We start from the raw sequence: 22624 nt of genomic DNA on the forward strand, positions 1-22624 counted from the left end.
ACATTCTGTGACCTGAAATTGCTTAGCTGGTACTCCGAGAACATATAAGAGAGCCCATTATGGAACTAAGGCCATATAAAACAGACCCGTGTCCAAAAAAAAAAATCTTTTAAGAATAGATTTCTAGTAAATAAAATCTACCTAAAACAGTTAATCCCACATACTATTTTTCACAGATAGAACAAAATGTGCCTTTAAACAGTTGGGATAACATATTGTCCTCACTTTTGCAGCAAATAGCACATGTGATCTTCATGATGAATTTTAAGTGAAAGACTATTTTAATGTGACTCTTATTTCAAATGTTACTAAGTATATGGTAATACTAATATCGATTTGGAAAATAAAGTTCATAATAGATGAGATAGCTCTTTCACAAATACTTTGCAGACTGATACAATCATTCAGTTTTGGAGCACGGTCTCTTTTTGGTAAGAAGGAAATCACCACTTTCCAGCCGTTAAGATTAAATGATTTTTAGTTCCTTGCTACAGGGTAATTTAGCTATGATTTATTTCATGCTCTTCTAGTAGTTTCCAAACAATTTTTGTCAAAACCACTTTGGTACCCAATGGAATTCTATCAATTTTCCCAATTGTTACTTATTTCTCTCACTTTTCATTATAAACATTTAGTTCCCACATCTCCACCTGTCACAATGCTCTATTCCTTTATTTCTACAAGAATTAGACTCCTGATCTTTTCAAATCTACTGTTATTCCTATTACTCATATCCTAGAATGACCTTTCTAACCTCAAGCTTTTCCCCCCTTGTTTTTTATATATAAGAGCTTTCTTTCTTTCTCTTTTTAAAGATTTAATCTATTTATTTGAGAGAGAGATAGCACAAGCAGGGTGTGGAAGGAGAGAAGCAGGCTCACCACTGAGCAGGGAGCCTGACTTATTTCGCTTAGCATAATATCCTCTAGTTCCACCCACATCATTACAAATGGCAAGATTTCATTTTTTATGATGGCTGCATAATAGTCCATTGTATGTATATACCACATCTTCTTTATCCAGTCATCTGTTGATGGACATCTGGGCTCTTTCCATCGTTTGGCTATTGCGGACATTGCTGCTATAAACATTGGGGTACAGGTTCCCTTTCGAATCACTACATTTGTATCTTTGGGGTACATACCCAGTAGTGCAATTGCTGGGTAGTAGGGTAGCTCTATTTTCAACTTTTCGAGGAACCTCGGTACTGTTTTTCAGAGTGGCTGCACCAGTTTGCATTTCCACCAACAGTGTAAGAGGGTTCCCTTTCTCCACATCCTTGCCAACATCTGTTATTTCCTGACTTGTGAATTTTAGCAGACTGAAACATGGAGAGGACTCCAGAATCCCAGGACTCCAGGATCACGACCTGAACCGAAGGCAGACACTCAACCAACTGAGCCACCCAGGTGCCCCATGTAAGAGCTTTCATAAGTCATCACCTTACCCCTGAGGAGTCAAACCTTACTGTAAGACCAAAATTAATTTGTTTTTAAAGCTGGCAAATCACTTTCTCTACCTTCTTTTACAATTTACAATTCATGGGCCCCAGATATGTTCAAATACATTTCATCAGATTCGAATGCAACTGAGCAGCTTTAGAGTTAAACAATATATGCAAATCTTTGGGAAACCAAACCAAGGATCTGTGTGAAGAAAAATTCTCAGCCTTTAAAAAACAAGCACAGGGGGCACCTGGATGGCTCAGCATGTTAAGCAACTGCCTTTGGTCAGGTCATGATCCGGGACTGAGTCGTGCATCGGGCTCCCTGCTCAGCGGGGAGTCTGCTTCTCCCTCCGACCCTCTCCCCTCTCAAACTCTCTCTCACTCTTTCTCTCAAACAAATAAATAACTCTTAAAAAAAATAAAAATAAACAACAACAACAACAACAAAAACCAAAAACAATCATGGACACCTGAAGACAACTTTCATTTCAAAGAAACTTACCAATTCAGTGACAAGGGGACGGACACTTCCTATGTAAGAAGGTAGCTGCCTCTGTTTCAGGGTATGCAGGGTATTTTCCCTGCAAGAAAAAGTACGAAAGTTTTTATAGGAGTAATTTTAGTAGGTCTATTTAAAAAAAATAAAATCAGGGGCGCCTGGGTGGCTCAGTCGTTAAGTGTCTGCCTTCGGCTCAGGGCGTGATCCCGGCGTTCTGGGATCGAGCCCCACATCAGGCTCTTCCGCTGGGAGCCTGCTTCTTCCTCTCCCCCTCCCCCTGCTTGTGTTGTTCCCTCTCTTGCTGGCTGTCTCTATCTCTGTCAAATAAATAAATAAAATCTTAAAAAAAATAAAAAAACAAAAAATAAAACTAAAAAAAAATTTAAAAATTAAAAAATAAAAAAATAAAATCAAGTCAAAGTAAGAAAAACAGAGTACAAACTCAGAAAAACATGCAAAAATGCTAAAGAGAAAGAGGCATTTTAGCTCAGATGACTAATGATGCTGAACATGTTTTCCTGCCTTTATTGGCCATTCATCTGTCCGCTTCTGTGAGATATCAGTTCAAATCTCTGCCCTTTTTATTGCATTATCTTTTTATTATTGAGTTGTAGCTCTCTACTGGCTACAGGTCTTACCTGTTTCTTCCAGTGTGTGGCTTGCCCCCTTTCATTTTCTTAATGATGTCTTTAATGAGAAGTTTTTCATTTTGATGAAGTCCAATTTTCCCCGATTATTGCTTCCTATGACCTAAGAAACTCTTGTCTAGCCCCAAGTCACAAAGATGTTCTCCTATGTTTTCCTCTAAAAGCTCTGTGGTTTTAGCTTTTGTGATCCACCTTGAATTAAATGTTGGGTATGGTGTGAGGGAGGTGTCAAGGTTGACCTTTTTTTGCATTGATATCCAGTTTTCTCCACATGGTTTACTGAAAAGACATTCATTCTCCCCACTGGATTGCTTTAATGCCTTTATTGGACACCAACTGACCATCTAAGTGTGGGTCTGGTTTTGGGTTCTATAGTCTGTTCCACTGATCAGTAAGAAAAGGAGTTTTTTAAAAACTCTAATTACCCAACAGGCTAAATATTTATTTCTGGTCTCTCTTAAACAATTAGAACACCATAAAGGCAGAGTTTTTATCTGTTTTGCTGACAGATTGAATAAGCAGTAAGAATTGAATAAATATCTGTTGAAAGATGAATAAACAAAACCAATGTTAAGTGACTTCAAGAATAAATGTTCAGTAACTTACCAATACACTGATTTTGCATAAAACTCAATATTATCGGAAAAATCTCCAATCTCATCTTTGGCAATGCTCTCTAGCCAATCCACCACCAGCTAGGAAAGAAAAAAAAAAAAAAGAGTATTAACTAAAAAATCTGTTAGTGTTTTATTTGAAGTGGTACTCCAATTCTCAATTCAAAAAAGGCTTCTGCTTAAAAAAATACCAATTAACAATTTTTCCAACCATCTTTTTAAAAAAGATATACAGATATGGCAAAAGAATTAAATTTTCTATAGGAATAATACAGTTCTTAAAAGGCTATTCCTGCAAATACTAGGGCTATTACTCAAAAATTGAAGAATAGGTTCTTAATGCCTTTTAATTACAAGTAAAAAGATCAAAAAGAAAAAAATTAATGTTTTAAATTTAAAAAGTCGGTTCTTTGTATGTCATTTACCTTCTCTCCATGTTTCATTAAAAAAATATTTCAAAGTTCTAGTCATACCTGACTTTGTCGGACAAGTGAATCTCTCTGAAATAATGCTTCCACCACCACTTTCTCACTGGCATTAAGAGCCTATTAAAAAAAATTATTTGAAGGAAAGAAAAAAAAAGATGCTCTAAGAATGTTATTTCAATAGAAAAGGAAAAGTGAATCTAACATAATTATATTTAATTACCCATAAACATTTAACCATACAATAAATCTGTATATTCATGTTTGGAAAATTTTCGTAAGTAAATTTCAAACTGCTAGATCAATTTGCAGCTGCTCTTACCTGATATTTTAATTCTTTGGCTACACTTGGAATTTTAAAACGTTACTTCCCCAGAGATGATGTTGTGGGGAAAAATGAAACAGAGAACAAAATGAAACAAACAAACAAAATCTTAATAAATGGCAGTATGTAGTCATGTGACATTATCAGAAAGTGAACATTTAAAAACTTTAGACTCTTTTCACTTTACAGAGCAGAAGTTGATAGGTAATAAAACTTGACAATTTAAGGGTCTTAAGACTGACTTTAAAAGACAACTTCACATAAATATTAGCAAGTAATATTAAACAGTATATCAAAAAGTAAGATATTGTGACCAGTAGAAGCATGGGTCAAATCTATTAATTAATTCATCTTATTTGTAGGTTAAAGGAAAAAGCAATGTGAACACCTTGATAGATGTCAAAATGTCACTTGATAAAAATATCTTCAGAAATTAGAAATAGAAGAATATTTTGCCTCATATAGCTGAAGCCTATAACAAACGATAACTATAGAGAGACATTCCTATAAAATCGAGAAGACAGCGGTGCCTGGGTGGCTCAGTTGGGTAGGCATCTGACTTTGGCTCAGGTCATGATCTTGGGGTCCCAGGATTGAGCCCCATCTATTTTTGGGCTCTGTGCTCAGTGGGGAGCTCCACTTGCCCCTCTCCCTATGCCCCTCCCTCCCACTCGCACTCACTCTCAAATAAAATCTTTAAAACAAATAAAAATAAGAAAAATAATACCAAGAAGATGAAAAGAATTCCTATAATTATTCAACTTTACTTTGAAAGTTCTAGCTAATATGTAAAATCAGAAAAAGAACTAAATAGTAATAAGTATGGAAAGTCATCACTATTTGTAGATAGAAAAATAAATCAATGGAAAACTATTAAAACCAGTAAGTTCAATAAATAGCCAAATATATGATAATCTTCCTACATGTGCATGTCACTTGACTGGAATGAAACAGAGTTTGTAGAATAAATATATTAAAGGATTGGAAAGATACTAAAAATATTTTAGGTGAAAGAGCAGATTAACAACAGACATGTATGACAGAAATCATTTACTATAAAAATGTGTATGTATTTTTTCCTTTTTTGATTTATAGTTACTTCAAACATGAATTACTTTTATAATCAGAAAATAAAAAGCAATTAAACCCTGGTCTTTATGATCTTAAAGGCATATTTTTACCAAGTCTTTAAAGAACAAGTAGTTTCTATGTTCTTCAAACAGAGTATGAAAAAATGATGGGAGATCTATGATCTTGTTCTGGAGAGCTAACATAATTCAGACACCAAAACTAGATAAGGATAAGTCACAAAAAAAGAAAATACATTTGGCAAAAGTTCTCAATAAAATATTAGCTAATAAAATTTAGTAGTATATTTAGGAATGTATCATAACAGAGTTTCTCCAACTTGAAGATAACTCAACGTTAGGAAAATGCAAGCCATTACATTAATAAATTAAGGCAGATATTCATGGAAGCTAAAACACACCTGATTACATTCAATACCCATCCCAACTCTTAGCTAGTTAACAAAACCCTTAATCTGCAATAAAACAAAAGCATTATCAAAAGTCAGGAATAAGAAAAAGATGCCTACTATTACTAATACAATTCAATGCTGTACGGGTGCTCCTAATCAATGTTATAAGCAAGTAAAAGAAATTAGAGATTAGAAGGATTAAAGGAAACTTACTATGCGTAGACAATTACTGCCAATGTAGAAGACTCAAAAAAAATCAAATGAAAAAACCAACTGGAGCTAGTATGAGTTCAGAAAAATGGCTAAATATGAGCACTACACACAAATCATTAACCTATTTGACACTAATAACTAATTAGAAAATGTAACAGGAAAGAGTTCATTCACAATAGGATTCATAAAGACTTTTATAGAGAAGAGTTTATATAAACTATAAAAAATCTAAGTAAATGGAAGAGAGTGGACAGATAGGGTCACTGGGTGACAGACATTAAGGAGGGCATGTAATGCAACGAGCATGGGGTATTATATTAACACTGATGAATCACAGATCTGTACCTCTAAAACCAATAATACATTATATGTTAATTAAAAAAATCTAAATAAATGGAGAGATACGTATGATCATAAATAGATTCAACATGTAAAGACGTCCTTTCTCCCCAGATTTACAAATTCAATACCATTTCAATAAATATCCCAATAGGACTTAAAAGAAATGAAAACTGTAAAGTTCAGCTGGAAAAAAAGTGTGCAAAAATGTATAATTTTAAATGAGGAGGGAGACTTACCTTGCCAAATATCAAAACTTCTGAACTAGAGAATCAGTTGCATAATACTGGTTTTCAAATGAATCGATCAATGAAAGAAAAGATCTATATACAAATATGATAAATACATTTGTTTGATAAGTGGTGTTGGACTAAATGGACGCCATTTGAAAAAAGTTAAATCTCTTTCTTACTTCAGAGACAAACTTACTCCAGGTGAATTCCAAGAGCTAATTATACAGTAAATAAGATTTAGATTTAGAAGAAAACATTGGAGAATATTTTGAAAATGGGTAGGAAAGACTTCCTTAACAAGACACAAGATAATGAATGACAAAGGAAAACCTGACAGATGTGAGCACATAAAAGTGGAACTGTCTGCTTGACAAAGATCCCTTAAACAAAGTTGAAAGACAAGTAACAGAAAACGATCTGTAACATATACAAGAGGAAACACTAATTGGAAAATGAACAAAGGATATGACTATAGAATTTGTATAAGAATACTAATGCATAAGAATGAAGAACCCTCCACCTTGCTAATGCTCAGTGATATGCATATTAAAGTAATACACCTTCCCTCCAACTGGCAACATCAAATTATTGATATTAGAATAAACACTTTTACCCACCATCTGTACATTCCGTTGGGAAGGCACTGTGACAGTCTATTAAACTTTGACCCAACAATTTCACTTCTGAAAATGCAGGAAATTTTGGAATATACAAATATGAAGAACGTTCATTGCATTACTGATTGCTATAGCAGAAATACTGGAAACTAGCTAGATATGTCCATCAGAATGTCTGAAAAAATTATGGTTCACGTATACTCTGGCATATTACAATAAAATAAGGTAAATCTATAAGAAATGACATGAAAAAAAACCCAAATATTGATGAATAAAACAGAAACTCAGTATAGTATACAAATGAGATCATACTATACATTAAAAGAACTATGTGTATGACTGAATGTAAATGGGCTAAGTGCTACAATCAAAAGACACAGGATATCAGATTGGATAAAAAAGCAAGACCCATCAATATGCTGTTTGCAAGAGACTCATTTTAGACCCAAAGACACCTCCAGATTCAAAGTGAGGGGGTGGAAAATCATTTATCATGCTAATGGACATCAAAAGAAAGCTGGGGTGGCAACCCTTATATCAGACAAATTAGATTTTAAACCAAAGACTGTAATAAGAGATGAAGAAGGACACTATATCATACTTAAAGGGTCTATCCAAGAAGAAGATGTAACAATTGTAAATATGCCCCTGACATGGGAGCAGCCAATTATATAAGCCAATTAATAACAAAAATCAAAGAAACACACTGACAATAATACAATAATCAGAGGGGACTTTAACACCCCCCTCACTGAAATGGACAGACGATCTAAGGAAAAGATCAACAAGGAAATAAGGGCTTAAATGATGCACAGGACCAGATGGACTTCACAGATATATTCAGAACATTCCATCCCAAATCAACAGAATACACATTCTTCTCTAATGCACATGGAACATTCTCCAGAATAGATCACATCCTGGGTCACAAATCAGGTCTCAACTGGCACCAAAAGCCTGGGATCATTCCCTGCATATTTTCAGACAACAATGCTTTGAAACTCGAACTCAATCACAAGAGGAAAGTTAGAAAGGGCATCTTTAGAATGGATGGGTCAATCAGGAAATTAAAGAAGAACTAAAAAAATTCATGGAAACAAATTTAAATTAAAACACAACTGTTCAAAATCTTTGGGATGCAACAAAGACTGTCCTAAGAGGGAAGTATATAGCAATACAAGCCTTTCTCAAGAAACAAGAAAGGTCTCAAATACACAACCTAACCCAACACCTAAAGGAGCTGGAGAAAGAATAGCAAATAAAGCCTAAACCCAACAGGAGAAGAAAAATAATAAAGATCAGAGCAGAAATCAATGAAATAGAAACCAAAAGAACAGTAGAACAGGTCAATGAAACTAAGAGCTGGTTCTCTGAAAGAATTATTAAGATTGATAAAACCCTGGCCAGACTTATCAAAAAAAAAAAAAAAAAAAAAAAAAGAGAGAAAAAGGACCGAAATAAATAAAATCATGAATGAAAGAAGGGAAATCACAACCAACACCAAAGAAATACAAACAATCATAAGAACATATTATGAGTAACTTCATGCCAACAAATTAGACAATCTGGAAGAAATGGATGCATTCCTAGAGACTATAAACTACAAAACTGAACCAGGAAGAAACAGAAAACCTGAACAGACCCATACCCAGCAAGGAAATTGAAGCAGTAATCAAAAACCTCCCAACAAACAAGAGTCCAGGGCCAGATGGCTTCCCAGGCGAATTCCACCAAACATTTAAAGAATTAATACCTATTCTTCTGAAACTCTTCCAAGAAATAGAAATGGAAGGAAAACTTCCAAACTTATTTTATGAGGCCAGTATTACCTTGATCCCAAAACCAGCCAAAGACCCTACCAAAAAGGAGAATTACAGACCGATATCCCTGATGAACGTGGATGCAAAAATTCTCACCAAAACACTAGTCGATAGGATCCAACAGTACATTAAAAAGATTATTCACCACAACCAAGTGGGATTTATTCCTGGGTTGCAAGGTTGGTTCAACACCCGCAAACCAATCATGTGATACACTACATTATTAAAAGAAACGACAAGAACCATATGTTACTCTCGATGCAGAAAAAGCATTTGACAAAGTACAGCATCCTTTCTTGATTAAAAGTCTTCATAGTGTAGGGATAGAGGGTACATACCTCAATATCATAAAAACCATCTATGAAAAACCCACAGTGAATATCATTCTCAATGGGGAAAAACTGAGAGCTTTTCCCCTAAGGTCAGGAACAAGGCAGGGATGTCCACTATCACCACTGCTGTTCAAAAAAGTAATAGAAGCCCTAGCCTCAGCAATCAGACAACAAAAAGAAGTAAAAGGCATCCGAATGGGCAAAGAAGAAGTCAAACTCTCACTCTTTGCAGATATGACACTCTATGTGGAAAACCCAAAAGATTCCACCCCAAAATTGCTAGAACTCATACAGGAATTCAGTAAAGTGGCAGGATATAAAATCAATGCACAGAAATAAGTTGCATTTCTATACACCAAAAATGAGACAGAAGACAGAGAAATTAAGGAGTCGATCCCATTGACAAGTGCACCCAAAACCATAAGATACCTAGGAATAAATCTAACCAAAGAGGCAAAGACTTTGTACTCAGAAAACTATAGAATACTCATGGAAGAAATTGAAGAAGACACAAAGAATGGAAAAACGCTCCATGCTCATAGATTGGAAGAACAAACATTGTTAAAATGTCTATGCTACCTGGAGCAATCTACACATTTAATGCAATCCCTATCAAAATACCATCAACTTTTTTTCACAGAAATGGAACAAATAATCCTAAAATTTTATGGAAACAGAAAAGACCCTGAATAGCCAGAGGAATACTGAAAAAGAAAACCAAAGCTGGTGGCATCACAATTTTAGACTTCAAGCTCTATTACAAAGCTATAATCATCAAAACAGTATGGTACTGGCACAAAAACAGACATGTAGATCAAAGGAACAGAGTAGAGAACTCAGAAAAGGACCCTCAACTCTATGGTCAACTAATCTTCAACAAAGCAGGGAAGAATATCCAATGGAAAAAAGACAATCTCAACAAATAGTATTCGGAAAATTGGATAGCCACATGCAGAAGAATGGAACTGGACCATTTCCTTACACCATATACAAAAATAGACTCAACATGGATGAAAGACCTAAATGTGAGACAGGAATCCATCAAAATCCTTGAGGAGAACACAGGCAGCAACCTCTTCAACCTCAGCCACAGCAACTTCTTCCTAGAAACATCACCAAAGGCAAGGGAGTCAAGGGCAAAAATGAACTACTGGGACTTCATCAAGAAAAAAACTTTTGCACAGCAAAGGAAAGAGTCAACAAAACCAAAAGACAACCGACAGAATGGGAGAAGATATTTGCAAATAACATATCAGATAAAGGGCTAATATCCAAAATCTATAAAAAACTTTTCAAACTCAACACCCAAGGAACAAATAATCCAATCAAGAAATGGGCAGAAGACATGAACAGACATTTCTGCGAAGAAGACATCCAAATGCCAACAGACACATGAAAAAGTGCTCCACATCACCTGGCATCAGGGAAATACAAATCAAAACCACAATGAGATACCACCTCACACCAGTCAGAATGGCTAAAATTCACAAGTCAGGAAATAACAGATGTTGGCAAGGATGTGGAGAAGGGGAACCCTCTTACACTGTTGGTGGAAATGCAAACTGGTGCAGCCACTCTGAAAAACAGTACCGAGGTTCCTCAGAAAGTTGAAAATAGAGCTACCCTACTACCCAGCAATTGCACTACTGGGTATGTACCCCAAAGACACAAATGTAGTGACTCGAAAGGGAACCTGTACCCCAATGTTTATAGCAGCAATGTCCACAATAGCCAAACGATGGAAAGAGCCCAGATGTCCATCAACAGATGACTGGATAAAGAAGATGTGGTATATACATACAATGGACTATTATGCAGCCATCATAAAAAATGAAATCTTGCCATTTGCAATGATGTGGGTGGAACTAGAGGATATTATGCTATGCAAAATAAGTCAATCAGAGAAAGATAATTATCATATGATCTCACTGATATGTGGAATTTGAGAAACAAGGCAGAGGATCATAGGGGAAGAGAGGAAAAATTGAAACAAGACGAAACCAGAGAGGGAGACAAACCATAAAAGACTCTCAATCTCAGGAAATAATCTCGGTTGCTGGAATGGAGGGGGGGTGGGAGGGATGGGGTGGCTGGGTGATGGACACTGGGGAGGAGGGTATGTGTTGCGGTGAGTGCTGTGTATTGTGTAAGACTGATGAATCACAGACCTGTATCCCTGAAACAAATAACACATTATATGTTAATAATAAACAAGCAAAAAAACTATGTGTATGTAGACATAAGGATTCACAGAAAAGTGTCTGGTAGCAAGCTGTTAGACTGAAGAGTAAGAGAGATAAAAAAGGACGACCTTTACCTTTTTACTCTATTATATAAATCAATATTTGATTATTTTATGACATTGATATCCTCTATTTACTTGTAAAATTTTTAAAATGAAGAAACTCAAGATGGTCAAAAATAAAATTCTATTACTAAAAACCATTTCAATTTTTAAATATTTATAGAGGAAAAAATTAATTTTAAGCTTACAGTAACTGCAAATGTATTTTCCTCTTCCAATGCAGACTGTACTCTGTCTCTGAGGAAAAATAACACAAAATGAAAAAGCCGTAATTTATATATGAAATCACCTTTTAAACTATTCATATACACAAACCAGCATTCTAGCCAGCATAAATAAATGAGCTTCCCAACAAATTTAATCATTCTTTAAAGATAAAGATACAATAAATACCTTCTGGATCTGTAACTGACACCTGAACAAAACTGATACTAGAATATACAAAAAGTCTGTCATGGCTACCTCCTGATGCACATACCTAACCTTTGAATATAATGTTTTCGCATGGCAAAAGTAATCTGATTTTCTTTCAAGATATTCTCATCATGATGAGAGAGCAACTGAAAGAGAGCCGAAACTACTGAGCATCTGAGAATGAAATGGTTAACTTCTTTCAGACTGCCGCTTGACATAACGTCAGTTTTTCAGTTCTTACCTATCCTCTCCTAAGCATTGCAATATTTTCAGCACTTTCCTTAAATTGTAATACATACATTCTTGGGAGCTAGCAGCTTTATGACCTAGTATTTCCCTCCTCCCTCCTAACTCACCCTGCCAATGATCTAATGACAAGGCTTTAGAAACGATAAATATCAAAAATAGCAGAACCTATTTCCAAACACATCCTACTCTAACTTTTAAATTAATTTGCGTATTGGTCACCTTGTGTTTATTTCACTGATGAGTCCCACACAACTGTACCTGTACAAGGAAGCCAGCAGCCTCCATGTGACCATCTCCTGTTGAAGAAGCCAGAGCATACTGGCTGTTTTTGAGAACTTCTGAAGTCCAGGTGTTGCTCGGCTCACTATTTTACTCAGTATATTCACCTGACGTAAAACACAGAGGTAAAGAGGTTTTCTACCATTCCGAGTCATAACTTCGTATTCTTCAACTGCATGGTGCTAAAACTAAATATATACATATATAAATACACACACACATTATATTATAAATTGTTCCTGCCTATCTATTGCCTTTTTTTAATTGAATGAAATATAACATTCCCACCAGAAACAGCCTTTGAACTAAGGTATGTTTATGTGAGTATATATGTAAAAGTTTTAACATACTCTAGATTTCAGATTCAACAATAATGGCCATGGGTACATTTTTTCTTCTTGTATACCCACCCAGGAGATAAGCTAAATCTAACGTATACCTGACAAATTCATAACACGAGCTAATAGCATAGCAATGAAAATTAAAAATATCTTCAAATTATGCCTGAAAAATTAATACCATGTAACAAATCAAGAAAAACATTTTAAGATTGGTAGTACAGGGTGCCAGGTGGACTCAGTCAGTTGGGCACCTGACTCTTGATTTCAGCTTGGGTCATGGTCTTGGGATCGAGCCCCTAGTCGGGCTCCACGCTTACTTGGGACTCTCTCCCCTCCCCTCATCCCCCTCCCCCTCAACCCCCACCCTCCTCCAATCCCACGTGCAAGCACTCTCTTAAAAAAAAAAAAAAAAAAAAGATTGGTACTAAAACATTGTCATTTCTAACCAAAACCTAACCAAAGTCCCTCCTTGTTCTGAAACAGTTCTTAACCTTTTTCAGGTTGAGGCACGTGTGAAAATCTAACGAAAAGTACGGATGTTCTCTCCAGAAACACACACAAAACTGTTTATCAGAAAGTTTAAGGACACAGGGTAAAGGAAATCGTTCTCAAAGGTTATGAATAGTACTTCCTTATCTTATCAAGAAGAACTAGGAAACAGGAGAGCTCTCATTCAGAACATGAAGAATCACTACCACCACAATTTTTCCCTCCTTTTGGGCAATGTTTAATAAAAGTGTTATCTGTACTTCCCATTATTAAATTTTCTATTGGAATCCTAACTCCAGTAATTCACTAAGTTATTATTATTGCTTTTGTTATTTAATGAAGCTATTGCTTTTATAATGGAACAATTCAGAGACTGATTATTGAAACAATATTAAATGCTCAAAATATTGGCTATTATTTTAATCATTCTTAAATGCAATAGTTACTTGAAGGCCTTTTTTTTTTTAAATATATATTTTTTTAGTAATCTCTACACCCAGTGTGGGGCTAGAACTCATGATCCCAAGACCAAGAGTTGCATGCTTTTTCAACTGAGCCAGCCAGACGCCCCTCCTTTTCCTTTTTTAAAAAACAGACTTAATTTTTTTTACAGGCACCTCATGGCTCAGTTAGTTATGGAGCTGACTCTTGGTTTGGGCTCAGGTCATGATGTCAGGGTCGTGAAATTGAGCCCCAACGTCAGGCTCCACGCTCAGCATGCAGAGTCTGCTTGAAATTCTTTCCCCTTCCCTTGCCTTCTCCCTATGCTCCCCCCGCCCCAGCTCAGGTGTGCACGTGCTCTCTCTCTCTAAAATAAATAAACAAATAAAATAAAATAGACAATTTTTTCAAGCAGTTTCAGGTTCACAGCAAAAATGGGTGGAAAGTAAAGAGTTTCCCATTACTTTTTTTTTTTTAAAGATTTTATTTATTTATTGGACAGAGAGAGACAGCGAGAAAAGGAACACAAGCAGGGGAAGTGAGAGAGGGAGAAGAAGGCTTCCTGCTGAGCAGGGTGCCCGATGCAGGGCTCAATCCCAGGACCCCGGGATCATGACCTGAGCCAAAGGCAGATGCTTAACAACTGAGCCACCTAGGCGCCCCTGTTACTTTCTGACTCCACATACAACTTCACTCCTTACTATGAATATCCAGCACCAGAGCAGTACATTTGTTACAGCAATCAATGGCCAAAACTGACCTGTCATTATCACCCAAAGTCTATACTTTATATAAGGATTCACTCTTGATGTGCTATATACATATATTTTTTAAGATTTTATTTGTCAGAGAGAGAGAGTGAGCACAAGCTGGGGGAGCAGCAGGCAGAGGGAAAGGCAGGCTCCCCACTGAGCAAGGAGCCACATGCTCGACTTGATCCCAGGACACTGGGATCACGACCTGAGCCAAAGGCAGATGTTTAACCAACTGAGCTACCCAGGCGTCCCACTGGTATTGTATATTCTACGGGTTTTGACAAATGAATAACAGGTATCCACATTACAATCTCACTTAGAGTAGTTTCACTTCCCCAAAAATCCACCCAACTCCACTTTCATCCTTATTTTCCCCATCCCCTGGCAACCACAGGTCTAGTTTTACTCTCTCCAAGTTTTGCCTTTTCCAGAATGTCATATAGTTGGATTCACACAGTATGTAGCCTTTTCAAAGTGGTTTCTTTAGCTTAGTAATATGCATTTAGGGTTCATCCTTGTCTCTTCATGGCTTGATAGCTCATTTTGTTTTAGCATCGAACAATATTCCTTTGTCTAGATGTACCATGGTTGACTTATCCAATCACTTACTAAAGGACATCTTGGTTGCTTCTAAGTTTAGGCAATTATGAATAAAGCTGCTATAAACATCTATATGCAGGTTTTTGTGTGGGCATAAGTTTTTAACTCATTTTGGTAAATATGAGAGTATGAATGTTGTTGAATCATACGATAAGAGTATGCTCAGTTTTGTAAGACACAGAAACTGCCTTCCCAAGTGGCTGTACCATTTTGCATTCCTACCAACACTGAATGAGAGTTACTGCTGCTCTACATCCCTGCCAGCATTTGGTGTTGTGTTTGGATTTTTGCCATTCTAATAGGTATACAGTGACATCTCATTGTTTTGATTTATAATTCCATAATGATACATGATGTTGAACATTTTTTCATATGCTTATTTGCCATCTGTGTATCTTCTCTGGTGTGGTGTCTATTAACATATTTTGTGGGGTTTTGTTTTGTTTTGTTTTTTAAGTAGGCTCCACGCCCAGCATGGAGCCCAACACGGAGCTTGAACTCACAACCCTGAGATCAAGACCTGAGCTGAGATCAAAAATCAGATGCTTAACCGACTAAGCCACCCAGAAGCCCCATGTCCATTTTTTAAATTAGACTGTTAATTTCCTAATTATTGGATTTTAAGAGTTCTTTGCATATTTTGGATTTTTCATTTTTTTTTTTTAAAGCAGCAGAATCCTCTTGTTCCCAAAGAAATCTTATATGGACCTTCATTATGCAAAAAACAGAGCTGCTCTGGCTAACCTCCCAACCATGCCACTCCTGCCACTACACCCCTAAGACATCCCCCTTACATACAGTATGGAAATTCATAGCTTGAGGCTGCTCAAAAAACTAAGAGTACTGAAGCTTGACCAAATTAACTTGGTATAAAATGAACTTACCTGACAACTACAAATGTTTTCATACTCTTCTACAAGGTCAAAAACTGTAGATGAAGAGTACTTTAAGAAAGACTGCAGGAAATCAGAAAACATACTCATGGATGCTAGAACACATTAAAAAGAAAAGGAACAAAAAAGTTAAGTGACATACTCCTAGGTAATTTTGTTTCTTTGAAAACTTAAAAACACAGCTACACAACTTTTTTTTAACTCCTGTATTTTCTTAAAAATGGTAACTGTGATACGATAAATATAACAAACTTGACCATCTTAGCCATTGTTAAGTGTACAATGCAGTAGCATTAAGTACACTCACACTGCTGTGCAACCATCACCACCATCTACCCACAGAACACTTCATCTTAGAAAACTATAACTCAGGAGAGCCCAAGCAATCCTAAGAAGAACAAAGCTGGAGGCACCATACTTCTTGATCTCAAACAATACTACAAAGTTTTAGTAATCAAACAGTATGATACCGGCATTAAAAAAAGACACACAGACCAATGGAAAAGATGAGTCCAGAAATAAACTTCCACATATACAGTTAACTAATATTTGACAAGGGAACCAAGAATACTCAGTGGGGAAAGGCTAGCCTTTTCATTTTTTTTTTTTAAAGATTTTATTTACTTATTTGTCAGGACGGCTATTATTAATAAGACAAGAAATAACAAGTGCTGCAATGTGGAGAAATGGGAACTTTGTGTACTCTTGGTAAGAATGTAAACTGGTTCAGCTTACTACAGAAGAGTATGGAGGTGCCTCAAAAAATTTTTAAAAAGAACTACCATCTGAAACCGTAATCTCATTTCTGCATATATAACCGAAGGAAATGAAAACAGGATATCGAAAAGATATCTGCACTGCCACGTTCACTGCAGTGTTATTCATAATAGCCAAGATATGGAAACAACCCAAGTACCCATCACGAGATGAACGGGTAAAAAACTGGTATATACATACAATGGAATATTACTCAGCCATGAGAAAGAAGGAAATCCTGCCACTTGCAACAACATGGCTGGACTCTGGGAATGTTATGCTAAGTGAAATAAATCTGACAGAGAAAGACAAATACTGTATGATAACACTTACACATGGAATCTTAAAAATCCAAACTCATAGAAACAAAAAGTAAAACAGTGGTTACCAGGGCTAGGGGGTGAGAAAATGAGATGTTGGTCAAAGGGTACAAACGTGCGGTTAGGAGATGAGTAAGTTCTGGAAATCTAATGCATAGCATTGATTATAATCAACAAATCTGTATTATATACAGTTCAAAGGTGCTGAGAGACTATATCTTAAATGCTCTCACCCACAAAAAAGAAATGGTAATTCTGTGATGTGAAGGTATGATGGAGGTGTTAGCTAACACTAATAATCACATTGCAATATGTAAACACATCAATTCAATGTTGTATACCTTAAACTTACACAACGTTACATGTCAGTTACATCTCAATTGAAAAAAACCTTAAACTCTGTACCTATTAAACAATTACTCCATTGTTCACTTTCCCCTAGTCCCTGGCAGCCATCATTCTACTTTCTAGGAGTCTGATTAATTAAGGTACCTCATATAAGTGGAATCACACAGTATTTCTTCTTTCATCACTGGCTTATTTCATTTGGCAAAACGTCCTCAAGTTTCATCCATGTGGTAGGATGTTGTCTGAATTTCCTTACTTTTTAAGGTTGAATAATATCCCACTGTATTATATAACACATTTATTTAAACATTCATCCATCAGCAGACATTTGGGTTGCTTCTACCTTTTGGCTATTACGAATAATGGGGCTACAAATGGGTATACAAATCTCTTTGTGATCCTGATTTCAGTTTTTTGGGGCATATACCCAAAAGTAGAATTGCTGATCATATGGTAATTCTATTTTTAATTTTTTTAGGAATTGCCATCTGTTTTCCATAGCACTGCACAATTTTACATTCCCACCAATAATGTACAAGGGCTCCAATATTTCTACATCCTTGCCAACACATGTACTTTCTGGGTTTTTTGTTTGTTTTGTTTTGATTTGGTAGTATCCATTCCAGTGGATGTGAGGTAGTCTCATTTCTGTTTTGATTTGCATTTCCCTACTGATGAATAATGTTGAGCATCATAACATATGCTTACTGGTCATTTTTATATCTTCTTCAGAGAAATGTCTACTTAAGTCCTATGCCCATTTTTAAATTGCATTGTTGTTTGTCGTTGAGCTGTAATTCTTCTACATTCTAGATATTAACCTCCTATCAGATATTTAAGATTTGCAAATATATTCTCCCATTCTGTGTGCTGCCTTTTCACTCTACAGATTGTATCTTTTGATGCATAGAAATTTTAGATTTTAATGTAGTCCAACGTTATCTATTTTTTTTCTTGTTACCTACAGGTCTTTTAAGAGCCCAAAGATGTGTTAGGTAGTAATCTGATCTATCAACAATTACTACGAAAATGTGAGCCAAATTTTAAAATATCTGAATTGCACTTTAAACACATAACAAAGTAGCTGAGAAAGTTATAACAGACACTAAGATGACATGTTCTACTCAGGGAAAATACACACACTCTACTAAAGTGCTATATCATATCTAAGGTCTCATCCATTATACTAAAAACGAAGATTTTTTTGTATTTTAAAGATTCAGTACAAAGGATTTCTGAATCACTCAAAATCTGAGTACTTATTACTGGCAGATACTATAAGGAAGCAGTGGTTGCCACCATATAAGAGAAGGGCTATGAAATCAAACTGCTTAGTGTCAAATCCTGGTGTCTTCACTTCCTAGCCAGGTGAGCTGGAGCCAGTTAACCACGATGAGCAGCAGTTTCCTTTCCCCGCAAACGGGAACGGTTATTGTAACTCTAATGGACAGTTACAGAAGATAATGTTCACACAGACGTAAGCACACTGACTCTATTACGTTAGCTTATGATGATGATAAAGTGAAGAACTTATGTAATAACAAGTACACACAAACACATGGAAAGCAAACTTTTTTTCCTCAAGGGAATGGTAATATCCAACCTAAAACTAGAAAGGTCACAATACTACTTGAAAAAAACAAAAACAAAAAAACAGCATTAGCGTCCACGTCAAAACATGTCAACAATATTAGATAAAAACTAAACCTAATGAAAAAGACACGTTCTTCCAACAGAACAAATGTGAAAAGACTAAAGATATGAGCCTAGTCTACTAACCTGACCAGGTATTTACGCTGAAGCAAGACACTCCAACTGAGAACAAAGGTGAGGCTCTCAACGTTCCAGAGCTACCACATCGAACAGCTCAGGCATTACCGGAACTACTCAGCTTAACAAAAACTACTTTATAATGACACTCACAAGTAAGAGACAGCTTCCTTCATCTTAGTAAAGGAAGAGTCTACTTTGTTAAAAAGTTCAAAGCCATTTTACCAGCTTCACCAGGATCATCTTCACGTAACATAACAGCACTGAGAGTTACGTCCTCTGTTACACTGTGGGACTCTGTGTTTGTGAGGGTTCCGGATCGCTGTGATGTGAATGCAGTGGCCCAATTACTGTCATCCAGATTAGTTACCTAAAAAAAAAAAAAAAAGGGAAGATACAGAAAAGTAATGAATGAGCTACTGCCCATTGAGGGAATAAAGACTTTAATATTGCTAAATTTTTTTTTTATTTATTTTTTCTTTTTTTTTTTTAAAGATTTTATTTATTTATTCGACAGAGATAGAGACAGCCAGCGAGAGAGGGAACACAAGCAGGGGGAGTGGGAGAGGAACAAGCAGGCTCATAGCAGAAGAGCCTGATGTGGGGCTCGATCCCATAACGCCGGGATCACGCCCTGAGCCGAAGGCAGACGCCCAACCGCTGTGCCACCCAGGCGCCCCTTTAATATTGCTAAATTTTTTTTAAACCTCTATCTGTGTTTTTCATATTTAAGAGAGAACCACAGGCTATTTGTTAAGGAAATCACACCTTTCATGAATGTTTTCTTCTTTGTACTACTCTCTCTATATTTTTAAAGGCAATAAACATTGCATTTTGTACTACTGAAGCTGATATTAACAGGTAAGTCCTACTGCTCTAAGTTCACATCACTTTTTCAATATTGGGAAATTGTATGGGACCTATGACCCAGTTTTTTCAACATATAAATGGTAATAAAAGGGATGATGGAGGAACTTACAGATTAAAAGATGAGACATATCAAGCAAATGCAATGTGTTTATTTGAAGCTTAAATAAACCAACTTAAAAAAAATTGCCATAACTGAAGAAATGTGGACACTTAATGAAATATATACAATAATGACAAAATATATATACAGAATGGATATTTGAAATGATAAAGGAATTACTGTGTGTGTGTGTGCACGCACGTGTGACGTATGCAGTGTCAGATGTGTTAAAGAAATGTACCTTTATGTCTCAGAGACACATACAAAAGTATTTATGGGTAAAGTGGTGTGAAATCTGGGAGTTGTAAAGTAATGTAGGGGAAATGCTTGTGGGTGTAGATGAGAAAAGATCAGCCATATATTGATAACTGGGCAATGAGAACGTGGGGCTTACTCTACTATTTTTGGACATGTCTAAACTGTTTAAAAACATGTCCCTGTTTTTAAAATTCACCTTTCTTTAAAATCCATCTTTTTAAGGCAGAAAAAGCTATCTGAAGGTTTAAAAACTTTAACCTTTATAAAAAAAAAGAAAAAAACTGCCTTTATTAATAAAATCCAGGCATAAGCAACAATAAAAATGTATATTTAAACCTAAATATTTATAATAATCAATACACATTTACTCTGTCTTGGGCTTTAAGACAGTAAGAATTTTACTATTAATCTTGCAGTTCTAAAACAGTAAATAATAAGTCATCTTCTTTTGTTTAAAACCAGATGCAGTCAGTTAGCTCATGTTTTCAAGCAGAATAAGGTGAACACTGCCAAAATAAACCAGATTCATATGCAGAGCAAAACTGTTCAATTGTTAGATCATTGTTAGATATAACACTCAAAATCTGTAAGACAACAATAAATATTTTAAAGATTAAGGAGAGGTTTAACATGCAAAACCATTCTTCAGAAAACACCTTATCTAGACAATTTCAAGTGTGTATAAAAATCCGTGCCTTTTTAATAAGCATAGAGGCAAATACAAAAGACCCGTTTTTATCTTGTTTTCGGCACTAAATTAGCCATCATACTCTACTACTCCAACAGAACTCTTCTGTGCTGTCTCAGATACAATCCTTTCTTTTCCTAGAGGATATTTTAAACACCTAGGTCAAGTCAATCCGTATCAGTTTATATGACATTTCTTCTATTTTAAATACTGTACCACAGTGATTCCTGAAGCGTGTCTCATCTACTTTTCCCAACATTTTCTCTTTTCTTTCCTTTAATCCATCATCTCTCTTCCTTATGTTACTCTTCATCCATTACTCTTGGCTTCCTACTCTTTTATGTTTCAAAACAGGACTCAGGGGCGCCTGGGTGGCTCAGTCGTTAAGCGTCTGCCTTCGGCTCAGGGCGTGATCCTGGCGTTCTGGGATCAAGCCCCACATCAGGCTCCTCTGCTGGGAGCCTGCTTCTTCCTCTCCCACTCCCCCTGCTTGTGTTCCCTCTCTCGCTGGCTCTCTCTCTCTCTCTCTGTCAAATAAATAAATAAAATCTTTAAAAAGAAAAAAAAAAACCCAAAAAATAAACAGGACTCAGCTTTTATAGCTATCAGCAACCCGCCAATTATTTCTTTGGATCAGCGGACTATCAGATTAGGGCATTCTATCTGCATCTAAATCTTTTTGGTTTTGCAGCTCCCATCTGTGACTTGAGATGCTTCAGGGTTTGCTTTCTGAAAGCCTAACCAAAAACCATTTCAATCTCTATCACCTAGTTACTCTTTTGATGACTAGGACTTCAAATCTCACTAAAGGCTTTTCAGCTCAAGATCATACTTTTATACGAAGGGGGAAATTTTCAGCCCTGCTTTCCTACATACCATAGACAGGTTTCCCAAGAACCCTGAAGACTGTGTAAGCCGGGGAGACCTCCCTCCTGTTCCAAGAATGCAGGAAACATCTGGATGCCTTAGTAAGCTTCGGCTGGGTGGAGTAACTACAGATAAGAGGTTAGTAAAAAGAATCTAAAGTGCGTGAACAGTGATCATGAAAACAAAACAATCAATCAATCAAACAATAACTTTGTTGGTTTTTTTTTTTAATTTTTAAAATTTATTTAAGTAATCACTACACCCAACATGGGCTCAAACTCACAACCCCAAGATCAAGGGTCACACGCTCTACTGACTGAGCCAGCCAGGTGCCCCAATAACTTTGTTTTCAATTACAGAGATTCTAAGTAAATACTTTAAATATTAACATTTCCACGATATAAAGATTTAACTGATTTTTCTAAATCTCAGCTTTTGGTACTACTGAGCCCATCAGGAAAAATTTTTTACTGCAAATAGAGATGCTTTTGTTAAAATATAACCAAGTGGTAAAAAAAAAAAAAAAAAAAAAAAGAAAAAGAAAAAAAAAAAGACATGAATAAGCCCATGGATTCTTCATATTCTAATTTTATAAAGTGTACTGAAGAGGCCATTTGGTATACAGGGTATAGGCTCTGAAGTATACAAATCATTGCTTGAATTCTGATTCCATTACTTACATATTTGCTCAGCCATGCTATTCTTACTGAATAGTTTCCCAAGTCTCACTTTGTTTTGGCAAAATAGAGATAATACATTATAGTCATTGTGTATTTATGTACAGTATCTTGTACATGGTAAGAGTTCAACAAACAGTAACCACGATCATTATTATTTGTCCTAAATTATTGATATTGTAACCAAAGAGTATATTTAAATATGTGTATGGT

The 22624-nt window shown here is 35.9% G+C and overlaps 1 protein-coding gene across 3 annotated transcripts in view; it reads right to left on the reverse strand.

Annotated features, from left to right (window-relative positions):
* The window catches only part of NUP107 (nucleoporin 107), a 54856-nt gene that overhangs the window by 29509 nt on the left and 2723 nt on the right, over positions 1 to 22624 (reverse strand). The window contains exons 4-11 of one of the 3 annotated variants that reach the window (XM_026500079.4): positions 21744 to 21859; positions 19177 to 19321; positions 15749 to 15852; positions 12218 to 12345; positions 11485 to 11533; positions 3681 to 3752; positions 3200 to 3288; positions 1950 to 2028 (exon numbers count right to left, since the gene is read on the reverse strand). In XM_026500079.4, the coding sequence (XP_026355864.2) occupies positions 1950 to 2028; positions 3200 to 3288; positions 3681 to 3752; positions 11485 to 11533; positions 12218 to 12345; positions 15749 to 15852; positions 19177 to 19321; positions 21744 to 21859 (782 nt within the window). Of the gene's footprint in view, positions 1 to 1949; positions 2029 to 3199; positions 3289 to 3680; positions 3753 to 11484; positions 11534 to 12217; positions 12346 to 15748; positions 15853 to 19176; positions 19322 to 21743; positions 21888 to 22624 lie in introns of all 3 variants that reach the window. The other 2 variants (XM_057316148.1, XM_057316147.1) reach the window with 2 other exon arrangements.

The sequence above is a fragment of the Ursus arctos genome, unplaced genomic scaffold, assembly GCF_023065955.2.
Source record: "Ursus arctos isolate Adak ecotype North America unplaced genomic scaffold, UrsArc2.0 scaffold_21, whole genome shotgun sequence".
In the NCBI taxonomy this organism is placed as follows: Eukaryota; Metazoa; Chordata; class Mammalia; order Carnivora; family Ursidae; genus Ursus; species Ursus arctos.